This window comes from Enhydra lutris, unplaced genomic scaffold, assembly GCF_002288905.1.
Source record: "Enhydra lutris kenyoni isolate GAN:26980312 unplaced genomic scaffold, ASM228890v2 scaffoldscaffold26, whole genome shotgun sequence".
NCBI classification, from domain to species: Eukaryota; Metazoa; Chordata; class Mammalia; order Carnivora; family Mustelidae; genus Enhydra; species Enhydra lutris.
In genome coordinates, this window is record NW_019154110.1 from 6815812 (window position 1) to 6833065 (window position 17254).

At 44.6% G+C, this 17254-nt stretch overlaps 1 protein-coding gene across 3 annotated transcripts in view; it reads left to right on the forward strand.

Annotated features, from left to right (window-relative positions):
- The first annotated feature begins 12577 nt into the window (after positions 1–12577).
- The window catches only part of LOC111151308 (ras homolog family member T1), a 63110-nt gene continuing 58433 nt past the window's right edge, over positions 12578–17254 (forward strand). For all 3 annotated transcript variants that reach the window (XM_022509205.1, XM_022509204.1, XM_022509207.1), the window contains exon 1: positions 12578–12738. In XM_022509205.1, the coding sequence (XP_022364913.1) occupies positions 12663–12738 (76 nt within the window). In that variant the 5' untranslated portion in view covers positions 12578–12662. The remainder of the gene's footprint in view (positions 12739–17254) is intronic.

Below are 17254 nucleotides of genomic sequence, written 5' to 3' on the forward strand. Positions count from 1 at the left end.
TGTAGCCAAAACTACAATGGCTTTGTTGAGCTCTCTGGGTCCTTCTAGGGAATCACTGAACCTGGGAGTGGTTTTAGGGGACCAACCCCCCAACATGGGGGCAGGTTACCCATTGCCGTGGAATACTACTACCACGAATGCAGAGGTTTCACACAGCGCGCGGCTGTTAGCTCAGTTCCTGTGCCCCAGGCACAGTCTGACGACCAACCTCACCAGCTGTAGTCAAGGGGTCACCCGGGGCCATGGTGGCATCTGTAGCTCAAGTGGGGAAGGTTCTTCTTCCAAACTCACATGGTTGTTGGTGGCGTTCAGTGCCCGGTGGGCTGCCAGACGGACAGCCTCGGTTTCTTGCTGGCTGTTGGCCGCAGGCCACCCTCGTTCCTTACCCCATGAGCCTCTGCAACGTGGCTGCTTACATCCTCAGAGCCAAAGAGGAAGAGGAGATCTCCACCCCAATGAATATTAGGTCTTGTATCATGTAATCACACAAACATACTCACATACATCCTGTGGCTTTTGCCTTATTCTGTTAGAAATATGCCGCAGGTCCTGCTCATGCCCACTCAACAGGGAGGGATTAGGGAAGGGGAGGAATACCAGGAGGTGGGGGCGCATGGGGGGCCCCTTACAGTGTGGCCAGCACTGCATGTCATTTCATACTCAATTTCCCTGTATTTAAAAACCGTTTTATTACGTAACAGAACAGATACAGAAAACTCCATAAAACACATGTGGAATATAATGAATTATCCTATTCTGAACACCCCTATTAACTACCCCTTAGGTCAAGAAATAAAATCTTCCTATGCCCCCATAGAAGTTCCTTCATGTGCCTTATCTCAGTCCCATGACCCTGCTTCTGCCTGAAAGGAATCTGACTTTTACAATAATCACTTCCTTGAATCTCTTTAGAGTTTTAGCACCTAAATATGCACCCTAACCACAGTCTTAACCATGTAAAAAAAAAAAAAAAAAAAAAAAGATGTCTTTTTCTTAACTACTTTGTTGAGATATAATTTACATACTATTAAATTCACTTATTTAAAGTATAAGGATCGGGTGACCCCTGGGTGGCTCAGTTGGTTGAGAAACCAACTCTTGATTTCAGCTCAGGTCATGATCCCAGCCAGGTTCCTGGGATAGAGCCCCACATGGGCCTATTCCCTTGGCAGGCAGCCTGCTTAAAGACTCTCTTTCCCTCCCCCTCCCCCCACTCTCCTTCTATTTCTCTGTCTCTCAAATAAACAAATAAATAAAGCTTTAAAAAGAAAAAAATAGGGGCGCCTGGGTGGCTCAGTGGGTTAAAGCCTCTGCCTTCGGCTCAGGTCGTGATTGCAGGGTCCTGGGATCGAGCCCCGCATCGGGCTCTCTGCTCAGCAGGGAGCCTGCTTCCCTTCCTCTCTCTCTGCCTGCCTCTCTGCCTACTTGTGATCTCTGTCAAATAAATAAAATCTTAAAAATTAATTAATTAATTAATTAAATTAAAAAAATAAAAAGAAAAAATACATAAAGTGTACAGATTGGGGCACCTGGTGGACTGACTCAGTCCGTAGAGTTTGCAACTCTTGATCTTGGAGTTGTGAGTTATGTCCTGTGATGGGTGTAGAGATTACTTAAATAACTTTAAAAACATGGGGTGCCTAAGTGGCTCAGTTGGTTAAGCGGCTGCCTTTGGCTCCGGTCATGATCCCAGAGTCCTGGGATCCAGCCCTGCTCAGCAGGGAGCCTGCTTCTCCCTCTGTCCTTGCTTGTATTCCCTCTCTCACTCTCTCTCTCAGTCAAATAAATGAATAAAGTCTTAAAAAAACAAAAACAAAAACAAAAACAACAACAACAAAAAAAACAGAGGCCCAGACAGGGGTCAGTGGTTTGCCTAGGACTGGTCAGCTAGCAGAGCAGGGACTGGCCCAGTTTTCCCTCTCTCGAGTCTCTAACCTTAATACCCTCTGCTAAGGCCCTGTGTTGAGCCAGGAGCTGGCTTTCCACTAATGGGACACAGCTAGCCCTAGAGTGACGAGGTACTATTCTTTTCTGGTTGTTGGTGGTAGCGGTTCTCAGTTGAGAATAGTATAGTGGCTTTGGGTTGTCTGAGTAAGGACAAGACCTCTCTCTTTGTGCCAGCTGACCTTTAAAGGGCTCTCTGTTCTCATTTCCTGCATCGTGAAGCTTTTATCTTCTCACCCAGAGTCACCCTGATGTTTGCCCTTTAAAAGTACCAAGTCTGAGGGGCGCCTGGGTGGCTCAGTCCTTGGGGGTCTGCGTTCAGCTCAAGTCATGATCCCAGGGTCCTGGAATTGAGCCCGCATCAGGCTCCCTTTCAGCAGGAACCCTGCTTCTCCCTCTCCAGCTCCCCCTTCTTGTGTTCCCTCTCTCGATATCTCTATCATAAATAAATAAAATCTTTAGGGGCACTGAGTGGCTCAGTGGCTTAAGCCTCTGCCTTCAGCTCAGGTCATGATCTCAGGGTCCTCTGCATTGGGCTCTCTGCTCAGCAGGGAGCCTGCTTCCCTCTCTCTGCCTGCCTGTGATCTCTCTTTCTCTGTCAAATAAATTAAAAAATAAAATCTTTAAAAAAATAAAAAATATTTAAAAAATTTTAAAAAAATCAAAGTACTAAGATTGAGAATTCAGAGCCTAGGGTTTTTAGCATCTTGAGGTGCTTTAGTTAAATACCATCCTATCTGGTGGTTTGACTAATGGGGCCTCTGTGAGCATGGGGTTTGTTGCCTCACCACGTGATTTCTTCAACCCAGAGGGGAAGCATAAGAATCAGAGAGGTAGAGAATGAAGGTTAGTACTCTGCTTCTTGGCTTTTGTCTTGAGCTTTCGGTCTGCAAATCAGCCTTCCAGGACACTGTGGAAAGTGGTACCCTTCCTCAAATGAAACAAAGAAAAATCCTCTAGAATAGAAATAATGAAGCTGAAATGCCAGTGAGTGAAGGACCTCTCACTTGGAACTATACTATGTGGGGGAAGAAATCATCCACAAATGGATCAAGCTGGAAAGACTTCCTATGGGGACACAAAGGCTCATGGGAAGAGCACCGAGGACTCCTGTGGCAGCTTCTCACCTTCTCTGCTGATGTTTCTCTCAAAAGCTTATGTTTTCTTGAGTAATGTTAGCAACAACGGCCACCTCTGTCTATCTCTCCCTCTCTCTTCCCTTCCACCTCACAGACACTCTTTACCCTCTGGGGAAGAGGCACCTACTGGAGGGAGGCATGGCTATTCCCATTATTGGGGTCCAGGGCTTTGGGTTCCTAGAAGAACCCCCTACCAACCAGGAAGCCACCACTTTCCTAGGCTCACAGCAACCTCTCATACAATTACATCTTTATGTCCCTTAATTTTCCTCCCTCCAATACATTTTTTTTTTCTGGAAAAGTTTAACCTGAAGACTTTATCTCCCAGCTGATTGCAGAAACTGGCCAGGAAAAGCAACAATGCTGTTCCTTGGAGATACCTCAGGCCCTTTTGCTGTGGTTAAAGGAAAAATCCCTTCCCTGGGGGCACTTGGGGCTTTTGACAGGAAGAGAGAATTTTCCTTCCTATATGCTTAGCTCCATCATTCCCCACTGCCGCCTGAGCCCTTAGCCCCAAACCCAAATTCATCCTCATTCGTAATTGATCAATTCGGGGTTTGTGTGTTTGAGCCCCACATTGGGTGAAGAGATTACTTTAAAATAAAATATTAAGAGAAAAAAAACCATCCAAAACCCTAGGTGCTGTGTGATTTCGTGTCCTTCCAGAGGAGTCTTCTTTAATTATAATGAGGGTTTTGTCGAAGATTTGTTCTGATTTGGGGTTTACCTCCTAACCAGCCATAGGCTTTCTCAGGACACTGTTTCCCAAGCTTCAGTCTTTTATGTGCCACAATTCTTGTCACACTTGCCTATCTCCTGCACCATGTTTTACTTAATGTTTTTTCCTAAACCAACTCACTAACCCCTTCAGATACATTCATTTCAAAAGGAAACTTTAAAAAAATGATGTAGATAGGCATCAGAATCCTGTGTCTTAAATAAAGGGGTAACCCTAAATATATGTTTCATGGAAAACCAAAACATTGTGAGCAGCTTGGTTCTGTCCTATAAGGCTCTGAATCTTAGGCTTGTTCTGGAGCTGGCTTGCATGTGTTCTCTCTCTCTCTCTCTCTCTTTCTCTTGTGCACGTGCCCACGCACACAGAAGGAGATTAACGGCTGTTATAGATTTACTGAGGCTTTCATCCTGACTTAATTAGGATAGAAACGGAAAAGGGAAAAATTCTGGCTACAGAGGCCACCATTTCAAGTGTCCCCACACCATCTACAATTACCCCATTCCACAACTTAAGGTAATGTGGCCCTGAGAGATGGTGCACTATGGAAGACTGTGTCTTCCCTCCCTGCTCAGGGGAGTCTTTTCACCTTTATTTTTCAAAATTAATATCTCCTGGGGAGAAAGCCTTAAACCTTTGTTCAGGACACAGTGTCTTAGAGTTACCCCAGGATCTTTTCTTCACCACCTTCTGGACAATTAGTACCAAGTTGTGACCCTGGCTTCTGCTTACTCAAATTTTCCCGGGCCCCTCCACTTCCCTCTGCATCTACTGTGGTTCAGACTCTAATCACTTCTCTGACAGATTATTTTGATTTGAGCCTCTCTGTCTCTAGTCAGAACCCCCTTCCCATCTGTTCTCATTCTGCTAACGTGAGTTCCCCTGAACACAAATCAGATGTCACTCCTCCACTTCAAACTCCCTGGGGGCTCCCCAGTGCCTCCAGCAGAAAGTTCCAGTTCCTACCTCTACTCTTCCCTACCTCTAGCTCTATTTCCTGTCATCCTCCCCCACACACCCTCCACCCCAGCCACCTTGCTTTGTGTCACATCAAATACTTTCGTGAATCCAGTCTACTTCCCCTGTAGTGTGCCCCCCACTGCCCACCTTGTCCAGAGGGAGATCTCTGTTGAAAATGGTGCACAACATGTTTAGATCAGATCAAAGCAGACCCGCTAATAGTAGAAGTTATCAGGAAGGCCCCTCGGGCTAAAACCATGGTATTTTACCTTAGGAAATCTCTAGGGATATTTGCCTGCTTGCTGGGTTAAGGCATGGTGTGGCCCGGGGGTCATCTGTTAACACCGTTGAGTAGGAAGAGCAGACTACCAGAGGAATGCAACACAGTCACATCTAAAGATTTAGATGATGAGATGTCACTTCTTGTGGAATGTTTTTGAAAGGGTACAAAGAATGATTTGGAGGATTCTGGTGATGAGATGGGTGCCTAAAGACGCACTGCTTTGTCTATACTAAACCAGTGTTGTTGGTTACTGTGCTCCTCGCGCTGAGCACAGAGCCTCACCCATGGTGGGGACAGTAAATACTTGTGTTTTTTTTGTTTTTTAAAGATTTTATTTATTTATCTGACAGATCACAAGTAAGCAGAAAGACAGGCAGAGAAAGAGGGGGAAGCACGCTCCCTACTGAGCAGAGAGCCCGATGCGGGGACCGATCCCAGGACCCTGAGATCACGACCCAAGCTGAAGGCAGAGGCTTAACCCAGTGAGCCACCCAGGCGCCCCCAGTAAATACTTGTTAAATGACTTCAGTAATATGGTATCCTACATTAGTGTCTCAAAGCATTGCTATTCTTCTAAATATTTCTTTTTTTTAATTTTTTTTAGATTTTATTTATTTATTTGAGAAGGAGTGAGAGAGAGAGAGAGAGAGAGAAAACAGTGGCGGAGAGGGTAAGGGAGCAGGGAGTACGATGTAGGGCTCAATCCCAGGACCCTGGGATCATGACCTGAGCCAAAGGCAGATGCCCAACAACTGAGCCACCCAGTTTCTGGTAATTTTATTTTAAATATATAATTATTAAATTAATTATTTAATTTAAATATTTCTGGTAATTCTATTTTAAAAATATAATTATTAAATTAACCTTCAAATTTTACAAAAGATGGTTGTACTAAAAATTAATTCATGATCTTTTTTTAAAAAAATTATTTATTTGACAGAGAGAGAGAGAGAGATCACATTAGGCAGAGGGGCAGGCAGAGAGAGTGGGGGAAGCAGGCTCCCTGCTGAGCAGAGAGCCCAATATGAGAGCTTGATCCCAGGACCCTGAGATCATGACCTGAGCCAAAGGCAGAGGCTTAACCCACTGAGCCACCCAGGTGCCCAAAAGTTCCAATAATTTTATGCCATACTTAATTTTTTCCCCTATAATTGTATGCTTTTCCATTTTTAACTGTTGTGTAATGTTCCTCTAAATAGAATATGTATAGGTATGTATATTTTTCTTCTTTGAATTATTTTCTTGGGATATATTTAATTGTCATGATTTCTTTGCAGAAATAAACAGAAATTATAGATTTACTCTTCTATGGAATTTTTTGTTTTGCAGAAATAGACCGTGGCCTAAAAATTTCTGAGAATCACTGGTCAATATTGCAAAGGTTTTAATGTCTTTACAGTGATCAAAAGTTATATTTAAAAAAAAATTTTTTTAAAGATTTTATTTATTTATTTGACAGACAAAGATCACAAGTAGGCAGAGAGGCAGGCAGAGAGATAGGAGGAAGCAGGCTCCCTGGTGAGCGGAGAGCCCGATTCGGGGCTTGATCCCAGGACCCTGAGATCATGACCTGAGCCGAAGGCAGAGGCTTTAACCCGCTGAGCCACCCCGCTGCCCCTATATTTAAAAAATTTTTAAAAACGTTATATTAAATGCATTTTTGCCTTTTGGAGTTTATAATTTGAGTGGGCAGGCTAATCAGTTTGCCCTTGGAAAAATGACACATGTCAGCAAATGAATTCCAAATTAAACAATGCAGTGAACGGTGATATGTGAGCCTGAACTATGTGTTAAACAATGTGATAAATGTATTTTATCTGGATTTTATTTAATCATCAAAAGAGCCCTATGGGGGTGCCTGGGGGGCTTAGTGGGTTAAAGCCTCTGCCTTCGGCTCAGGTCATGATCTCAGGGTCCTGGGATTGAGCCCCAAGTCAGGCTCTCTGCTCACCAGAGAGCTTGCTTCCCTTCCTCTCTCTCTGCCTGCCTCTCTGCCTACTTGTGATCTCTGTCTGTCAAATAAATAAATAAAATCTTTAAAAGGAAAAAAAAAAGCCTTATGAGATAGCTCCATTTTGCAAACGAGGTTTATGTTTTCAGAGAGGTTCTGTAACTTGCCCAATGTTTGCCCAGCTAGCAAAGTGTTGGAGATGAAATGTAGGCTCCAGAACCCAGGCTCTTACCCATTCCCTAAGGGAATTCAGACCATGTGTGGGGAGGATGGTCTGTGAGGCTTCTCAGTATCAATTATCTCTCTCTTTTTTTAAATTTTATTTATTTGACAGACAGAGATCACAAGTAGGCAGAGAGGCAGGCAGAGAGAGGAGAAGCAGGCTCCCCGCTGAGCAGAGAGCCTGACTCGGGGCTCGATCCCAGGACCCTGAGACCATGAGACCATGACCTGAGCCGAAGGCAGAGGCTCAACCCACTGAGTGACTCAGGTGCCCCGTATCAATTATCTCTTAATCGAGGGTTTTTTCTTTACAATCTGTATTTGAAAGGAGCTTAAGAAAATTAAAAAGAAAACTGGATGCAACCTTATCAATATGTGAGGATTTTTTTTAGACAAAAATCAGTCTTTATTATCTTGTTGAGTGTTATAAAAAGTATCCAGTACTTCCATACTTAAAATATTCGTTCTTTTTCCAAAAGCTAAAGAGAACCTGTAAAATAAAGCATTTATATGCTGCAGAGTGGAGGATTTTTTTTTTTTTTAGTATAGTTTGACACACAATGTTATATTAGTTTCAAGGGTACAACATAGTGATTCCACAACCCTGTAAATTATGCTGTGTTAACAGATGAGGGTACTATGTGGAAAAATTGCCTTTCAACGTGGTTAGTTTTCAAATGTCTTTTAATAAGTAATTGTGCTGAGTGACAGACCTTCAAGCCCAATCAAGCAAACAGAATCCGTGACCTCTAGAGACCCATCCATGTGACAACGCAGAGGACATGGATGTTTGAACAATGAACCAAGAGCAAGTGCACTGGAAGGCAAGATTAACTATTTACTCTGTATCTAGGCTTTGGACTTTTCCGTTCCACCAGAGCCGGCTTGACAGGAAAAGGAAAAAGTCTTCCTGGACAGAACGGGAGACAAAAATGAAGTATAAGTGGACAATGAATATTACTTTGGGTTTAAACGTGAGAGGCCAAAGATAAAGGGATCTGAGGAGTGGGACCAGTGCCAGCCCGAGTCTGACTTGGCCTCCTGCCCAGGACTGTGGCTAACTTACCAATCAGAGGCCAGCCTCTTGGTTCCACCCAATGTCAGTCATATTCTACCCACTGGCCCTGGGTGTTTCACTGTTCTGGGATGTAGAGAGAGGCTGTGTGGCAAGTTCCTCCTTTGACAGACATAAAAGATGGATCCTAGGGGCGCCTGGGTGGCTCAGTGGGTTAAGCCTCTGCCTTCGGCTCAGGTCATGATCCCGGGGTCCTGAGATCGAGCCCTGCATCGGGCTCTCTGCTCAGTGGGGAGCCTACTTGTCTCCCCCCACACCCCTGCCTGCCTCTCTGCCTACTTGTGATCCCTGTCTGTCAAATAAATAAATAAAATCTTAAAAAAAAAAAAAGATGGATCCTGTTATCTCCTGGCAAAAGTACTTTGTTCAGACCTCCCTATGTACTCAGCACAGTTGAGGAGGCAGGAAGTTTGTCTTGTGATGGTAGAGCTCCTTCCTAGCAGTGTTTTGGAGGAAAATTCCATCAGGGCCTTCTAGATTCCAATCTGTCTTCTTAGCTCTATCCAATATACTTAATACACAGTAATCAATCTGTAATATCCCAACAGTAAATTCCACTGCCAACAGCTCCATTCCCTGGCTTGTGTTTTGCTGCAGTGTGGCATCACGTGGCTCTACACTTGGGCTCAGGGAAGTGTACGGAAGTCACTTTCTTCACAATTTATTTAATATTTGTGAATCACTGACTACATACCATGCCCTATTATGAGTGTTTTCCTACTGCACTAACACATTTAATCTTCATTAACAATTCCACGAGGTGTTATCACCATTTTGCAGATGAGTTACAGAGAAGTTAAGCAATTTGCTTGATGAGGCACAACTGGTTCCTGGCAAAGCTGAGGTTCAGACCTAGGCAGGCGGACTCCAGAGTCCCAGCTCTTAAACCCTGAGCTATTCTGTCTCTAGGAGGACTTCACAGTGATCCCCGATGGATGCCTGTTAATATCTTGAGAAGAGCATATCAAGGGAGTGAAGGCAGCCAAAACTCCAGAAATGTAGCTGATTGGGAGATGGAGAGGGGATGTAAAAAGAAACCTACATAGCCCAGGAGGCCCAGACACCCTCTCCCCCACTTTAATGAGTGCTGTTGTCTGTTTGTACTAACAATTAGTTGTTGCCTACTGAAAGTGGTTGTTCGTTCTCTCTATTCTGCAGCTCTTGCGCCTGGATTTTTTTTGTTGTTGTTTGTTTGTTTAGATTTTATTTATTTATTTGACAGAGAGAGAGAGAGAGATCACAAGTAGGCAGAGAGGCAGGCAGAGAGAGAGAGGGGGAAACATACTCCCTGCTGAGAAGAGAGCCCGATGTGGGGCTCGATCCCAGGACCCCAGGATCATGACCTGAGCCAAAGGCAGAGGCTTTAACCCACTGAGCCACCCAGGTGCCCCTTGAGTCTGGATTTTTATTTTTTTTTCTTTAAGATTATATTTTTTTATTTGATGGCGAAAGCGCAAGAGAGCCCAAGCGGGGGGCGGGGAGGGGGGCGTGGCAGAGGGAGAGGGGAAAAGCAGGCTCCCTACTGAGCAGGGAGCCCGACCAGGACCCTGGGATTATGAATCAAGCCAAAGGCAGATGCTCAATGGACTGAGCCACCCAGGCACCCCCGAGTCTGGGTTTCTTAAGTAGGTTTCATTTACAAAGGAGTTCCCAGTATTAACTCTGTGATGTTCCCTGCCAGATAAGCTCTTCTTAGTCTCCTGCCTTCCAGACATTTCAGCTAATAGAAATGCCAAAGCTGTTGCCCAGCACATATGTACAACACTATGAAGGCCTTGTCTCTTCTTATGCTTCTGGAGAAGTCCCTCAGAATTAACACTGTCCTCAGCCGGCAATGCTGTTGCTACACTCGTGGGATCAAGAGCCCCCACAAAAGGTGGCTAGGAACAGGCAGTGCCCTAAAGAATTCACCCCTCTGTAAGGGGCCTTTGTCCTTTGTAGTTTAATATTTTTGTCACTTTTTAAAAAAGATTTTATTTATTTATCTGACAGAGAGATAGAGAGCACAGGCAGGCAGAGGAGAGGGAGAAGCAGGCTCTCCGCTGAGCAGGGAGCCCAGTGCGGGGCTCGATCCCTGGCCCTGGGATCATGACCTGCGCTGAAGGCAGCCGCTTAACTGACTGAGCCACCCAGGCGCCCGAGTGTCACTTATTTTTTTAAGAAAAAGTTTTTTCCAGGGCGCCTGGGTGGCTCACTGGGTTAAAGCCTCTGCCTTCACCTCAGGTCATGATCCCAGGGTTCTGGGATTAAGCCCCGTAGCAGGGAATCTGTTTCCCCCTCTCTCTCTGCCTGCCTCTCTGCCTACTTGTGATCTCTGTCTGTTGAATAAATAAATAAAATCTTTAAAAAAAAAAGTTTTTTCCACATATATCCTTTCATGGGCTCCTCCAAACAATTCCATAAGGTCAGAGGCTGGGAAGAGATGATAGTCTTCATTTGGTAGAGAGGAAACTGAGGCAACAGGTGATGTGATTTGCCCAGAGTCACACACAAAGGACGGCAGAGCCTGAGCTCAGTGTCAGCTGTGCTGCCACTGGCAAGTCAGGGTATCTCTCTGGGTCCTGCTTGTACCTATAGAGCAATGAGATTGGAACAGGTGCTCTGTAGGGGTCTTTTCAATTCAACCATCATGGAATCCTTTCCCCTGCAAGATCTGATTATCAAGACTCCCGAATTTCACATTTCCATCCATCTTATTTGCATCCATCCCAGAATACGACTTCATTATCTCCCAGCAAGCAGGGAGTGTATCTCTCCTATTTCCCTCCTTATATTACAGAGTATTTTTTGGAAGGGCTTCCTTCTTCTCCTACACTCCTTAGGGACATCATTATACTAAGAGGCAAAATACTCTGGTGGAAGTGTAACAATGTATTTGCCTCAAAACCTGTGGCTTATAACTTCCTAGCGCACTTCACTCTAACAATGGTAGCTGAGATCAACAGACCAAGTACGGAGCCTGGGAGCCTCACACTTTACCAAATGTTTGACATGTATTATGTTACTTATTCTTCAAAACCACCTGACGAGGTAAGTATTGTTATCATTATTGTCACATTACAGAATGGACAGGTTGGAGAGGTAAAAGCACTTACTCGGGATCCCATACCTAATTAGGTAATGGAGTCTGGATTCAATCCCCTGGAGCATGTCAGCAGCTCTTAACCGCTATGCCAACACCCCACGGCTCCTCCTAGGAGAAAAGGGGATTGTATTTTGCACACTTTATTTCCTCTAGAAACTTACTTTGTAATATTTAAGATAGAAAAAAAAAAAGGCACATTATGCAAAGAGTATTTCCTCATTAATTTTTCCTTCCTTCCTTCCTTCCTTCCTTCCTTTCTTTCTATCTATCTATCTCTCCCACTGTGTGCCAAGTGCTGTTTTAACAGTTGGGATGTAGCGACAAATTCCTCCAGATGGAGAGGGCCAGGAGGAAGTAAGGCAACATTAGAAAAGTCAGTAATAGTTTCTAAGCCAGTGTCACCTATGTGTCTAGCATTATGTTCAGCAAGCCTAACTAAAGATAATTATCAGAAAACCTTGCTCCAGGGAAATGACAGAAAGTGGCTTAGTTTGGTTTAGAAACTAAGTTTGGCTTAGCGCAGAGGAAAGTCATTTAGTTTGCTACAAAGAAATGAATCTTTTTACAAGGACAAGGTAAAGAAGAATGTCATTGTTTAGAACTGTATTTTGTAAGCATCACAGACAAAAAGGAACCAGGGTGATGGTTTATGGGTAGTGAAAAAGGCTCTATCCCGGGAGCCGGTCACCCTTTCATCAATGAAGCATTTTCTGAGGGCTATGTCCTATGACGCTACTGAAAACCTGGTAGGCAGGTCGCTGCTCTCCCGGAGATTATAGTCCGGTGAGAATATTCCCGTCCTGAGGCACTGCCAGGCTCTAGCTATGTGACCTTGGACAAGTACCTTCTCCGGCCCCAATTCTGCAAAATAAATGGGGTCAGACTAGCGGATCTGCCGTTCAAATTCCCAGTCCCCGGCGGTATCCGCGGCCCCCCTACCCCGCGGCTGGGAGAAGGGTGGGCGAGGCGTCCCCGCCCCGCGCTGCGGCTGGCCGGACGCGGGGGGGCGCCGCTCAGGCCCAGAGAGCGTTCGCGTTCGGAAAGTGCTTGTCCCTCGCGGCGCCCCGTCGGCCCCGCCGCCCGCGGAGCGGGAGGAGGCGGAGCTGGAGCTGTCCCGGCTCCCGAGCGGGGAAGCAGCGGAGGAGTCGGCTCGGCGGGCCCCAGCCGACGATCGGGCGGGGCGGCGGGCGAGGCTGGCAGGCGGTACCCGCAGCGCTGGGAGAGCGGCGCCGCGGGGTGGGCGCTCCCGGCGAGAGGTGTCCGCTCCATGCGTGCGGGCCGAGTCCGGCCCCTGCGAGCTGCCGACATGAAGAAAGACGTGCGGATCCTGCTGGTGGGAGAACGTGAGTCCGCTCGCCGGGGCCCTTGCAGCCCCAGCCGCCCCGGGCCTGCTCGCCCCTCTCCGCGCGCTCGGGCCTCCCAGCCCCTTAGCACTCCCCTTCCCGCGGCCCGCAGGCGGCCTCAACCTCTCGGCTCACCCGGGCCCTCCTAACACCTCCCGCTCCTGACCCCCAGTCGTCCTCGCCAGCCTTGTCCCCACGAGTCTCTGACCGCCGGCCTCATCCCTCCGAAGGTCCTCTCCTCCTTTTCCGCTTGGAATCCTTTCCTCCTGGGCCTCAAAGCGTTTCCGAGGCCGCTTCCTTTTCAGAGCCTCTTGTCTTCCGTGGAGATTCGCTTGTCACTGCCAGGCAGGTGCTGATACAGGCCGGCTGACCAATTGGGATAGCGTGAACCGGCTCCCGGGGAAGCTAGGGGGAGGGGTGCAGAACTGTTCGACTTGCCGGCAAGGTCAGGGTTCTGGGTTTTGGGTTTTTGGTATTTTTTGTTTGTTTGTTTTTTTGTTTTGTTTTGTTTTGTTTGGTGCTCGCAATCTTCTCACCCTCTAGACATTCACTTCAAGGTATGGAGCGTTTTTGGCGTTCCTTGCACTTTGCATTGGAATAACTCCCGCTATCCTCGATATTTCCCCCCAAATTTACTCTCAACTTCAAGTTACACAAGCGCTCAGTGAATGAATAATTATTTGGGGAGGGTCCTTTAGTTGAGAGAATTATTGTCACCAAAAAGCCTAGTCGTCCCCCTCCCTTCCCCTCCCCCCTTAAGCAATATTTATTGGATAGCTACTTGGTAAATTTGTAAGTAACAGGCACACAGGAGACCCAAACTGACACATACACATAAGACCCCCTAGAAATTCTTAGATTTCACCTTTTGAAGATATAATAAAGGAGAAATGCCTTCCGTTCACTGACTTGGGGACAGAACAACAGGGACTTCTTGATAGCAGTTGGCTAGTTACATGACTCATTTGGTAGGACTAAAATAGGAAAGTGGGCTGGGAGGACTGAATTGCTTGTTTGTACATTAGTTAATGCTCTGCCATTGATGTTTTGAAGCATTCTGTTTCAAACCCCATTTCATCCTAGAGTAGCTTCTCCAGGTCACTGTGATGCGCTCCCAAGGAAGAAAGCTAACACATTTTTACCCTCTTCTGCAGTGTTCTTTGATAGTCATTGAAATCTCTGTTCACCTGCTGTTTGGAGAAGTCTTTAAAATCAGAATTTGGAAGGAAGCTTGGCCTGATACAGTTTATTTTTTGGTTTGCCGTTGTGAAATTTAATCTTTCTTTATAACTATATCTTAATCTGTATTTTGCATGGATTTCCTTGACAAAGTTCAGGAGGGTGTTACTTAACGTATGATTCATACTGATGCATTTGGAATAAGGTAAGGTAGGGAAGGTGAGTGGATGAGCCACTTAAAAAGCTGATCCTTGGGACGCCTGGGTGGCTCAGTTGGTTGAGCAGCTGCCTTCGGCCCAGGTCATAATCCCAGCGTCCTGGGATCGAGTCCCACATCGGACTCCTTGCTTGGCAGGGAGCCTGCTTCTCCCTCTGCCTCTGCCTGCCATTCTGTCTGCCTGTGCTCGCTCTCTCTCCCTCTCTCGCTCTGACAAATAAATAAATAAAATCTTTAAAAAAAAAAGAAAAAAAAGCTGATCCTTAACTGTGTCATAAAATAGCTGTATAGTACAGTAATTGTAATACTAATTTTCTGAAGGCAAAAACCCTATGTTTTGGTTTTATTTTGGAATATGGGAAGCAATTACAAATAATTAGTCTGTAAAACATCTAAATAGAAATGCTATATGTATGTAAGATATATTGTCCGGCCTTAGGGCATTTAAATGAAAGTGTTTACAGTATTATTTAGAAATACATAGAAAGAACTCAAAATTTGTTTGAAAAATTAAAAGCCATGTTCTGCAGGTATGAAAGCAAATAGGAGAGTTAAGAAAAGTGTGCATGCATGAGTTTTTTGGTCACAGGGAGAACCTGACCTAAAAGACAGCCTTAGTTTTCAAGAAAGAGATTTTTCTTGAAAAGGTTTGTACCAAAAGCTTTAGGCAAGTTACCATATGTATAATTTTTTTTCCCATTTAAAACTTAAGAATTAGACTTAATATGAAATATGTAATTTTAATTAAATTAAATTTTAAAGGTGATATTTGGGGGGGGAATGTTTGAAGCATTATAGGATTTAATGTAAATATTTGACAGTTATTAGCCTAGCTGTCAAATACCACCTTAAATGCTGAGTAAATATAAATGTGACCAAGACTATTTTAATAAATAAAAAAAATATAAACTGGTCTAACACATGGATTTATCAGGAAGCCCACTTTTTAAGGTAAAAGTGGTAGTAATTTAGTTGTCATTTTAAGATGGTTAAGGGGAATAGGAAAAAAAAAAAAAGGAGCTTCATCTCTGATATTGTTGTAAAGTCTGTTCCTTCTCTATCGCTTCAGTATATTTTACTGCTGTTACTGCCCCTGAACCACACAGCAGCATCTTCATTCACTGAAGGTCCCAAAGAGTTGTGAATGGTTTCAACATTCTGTTGGCTGAACCTATCCTGTACTCTGGAGATGAAATGGATCTTTTCTTGGCCCATCCAGAACCTGGATTCTGATCTATCCAGGCTTAAATGCCTACTAATTGCTTACTGTCTCTTTAGTTCTTAGGTCAAAGAATTTAGATTGTCTATAAATTTTAAGGTATTTATTTGCGGAGAAATCCAAAGTGTTTTAAATATCTGCACCTTATCTTTTTTCTTTTTTTTTTAAGATTTTTATTTATTTATTTGACAGAGATCACAAGTAGGCAGAGAGAGGCAGGCAGAGAGAGAAAGGAGGAAGCAGGCTGCCCGCTGAGCAGAGAGCCCAATGCAGGGCTTGATCCCAGGACCCTGAGATCATGACCTGAGCCGAAGGCAGAGGCTTTAACCCACTGAGCCACCCAGGCACCCCTCTGCACCTTATCTTAATAATATTGAACATGATAAGGTCCATTCAGGCCACGTTAAAAGTCAGTTACCATTCTTTAAACAAAACAAAATTTTTTAAATCGTTAAAAATACAACCACGCAAAACTTAGTTCTTCAGGTTATGATTTTTCATGCTCACATTCTTTGGCCAGCATTTGTATTTAGCTAGATTTGCATAACTATGCTTAACAGTTGTCCTTATTGCAATAAAATTAGCATGAACCTCAATGGCCTTTTGTCTAAATCATGTAGCTACATTAAAAGTACACAAGATCTAGTTTCAGTGAAGTCTTGTTTTTAAATAGAGATATGTTTGTCTTTACTGGTCAAATCATTAAGAAAGTGGAACTGTTACCCTCTTTTTAAATGAATCTGGTGGCTCTATTTTTTTGTTTTTTTTTAAAGATTTTACTTATTTATTTGACAGATCACAAGTAGGCAGAGAGGCGGGGTGGGGGGGGGAGCAGGCTCCCTGCTGAGCAGAGAGCCCGATGCGGGGGCTCCATCCCAAGACCCTGAGATCATGACCTGAGCCGAAGGCAGAGGCTTAACCCACTGAGGCACCCAGGCTCCCCGAATCTGGTGGCTCTTAACACAGTATGTCTAACTGATTAGTTTATCATCGAAACTAGTTCAAGCCAAACTTGCTCAGGCTTCAGTTGGCTCTGGCCTAGGCTTTTGTAATATCTCTCCTTAACTGGTCTCCCTGCTTCTAATTCCATCTATTCTCTATGTAACAGGCAGAGTCATCTTTAAAAAATATCTCAGATCCTGTTACCCATTTTTAAAATTCTTTGATGATTTCTAATTTGACTTAGAATGAAGTCCAGACTTTTTAATGCAGGCCTGCCAAGTCCATCACAATCTGACCCTTGGTTTACTCGTGCACTGCTCTCTACTGCTGTCTTGACAAGAAGGCCCTGACTCGGGCAATTCTTCCCTGTGTATTTTTCACTTGATTTTTGGGATGGATAGTAAGCTTCATGAGGGCAGAGGCTGTGTCTTATTCATTGCTGTATCCCCAGTGCCTAGAGTCGGCCTGGCGCAAAGTAGGCAGTCAAATGCAGTTGACCCTGAAACAACATGGGTTTGAACGGTGTGGGTCCATTGATACGGGGATTTTTTTATGGTACAGTACTGTAAATGTATTTTTCTTATGATTTTTCTTTTATTTTTTTAAGATTTTATTTATTTATGACAGAGATCACAAGTAGGCAGAGAGGCAGGCAGAGAGAGAGGGGGAAGCAGGCTCCCTGCCGAGCAGAGAGCCCGATGTGGGGCTCGATCCCAGGACCCCGAGATCATGACCTGAGCTGAAGGCAGAGGCTTAACGCACTGAGCCACCCAGGCACCCCTCTTAGGATTTTCTTAATCACATTTTTTTCTAAAGCTTACTTTATTGTAAGAATATAATATATAATACATATAACATACAAAATATGTATTAATAGACTATGTCATCAGTAAGGCTTCCAGTCAACAGTAGTTATTAGTAGTTAAGTTTTGGGGAGTCAAAAATTATCTGAGGATTTG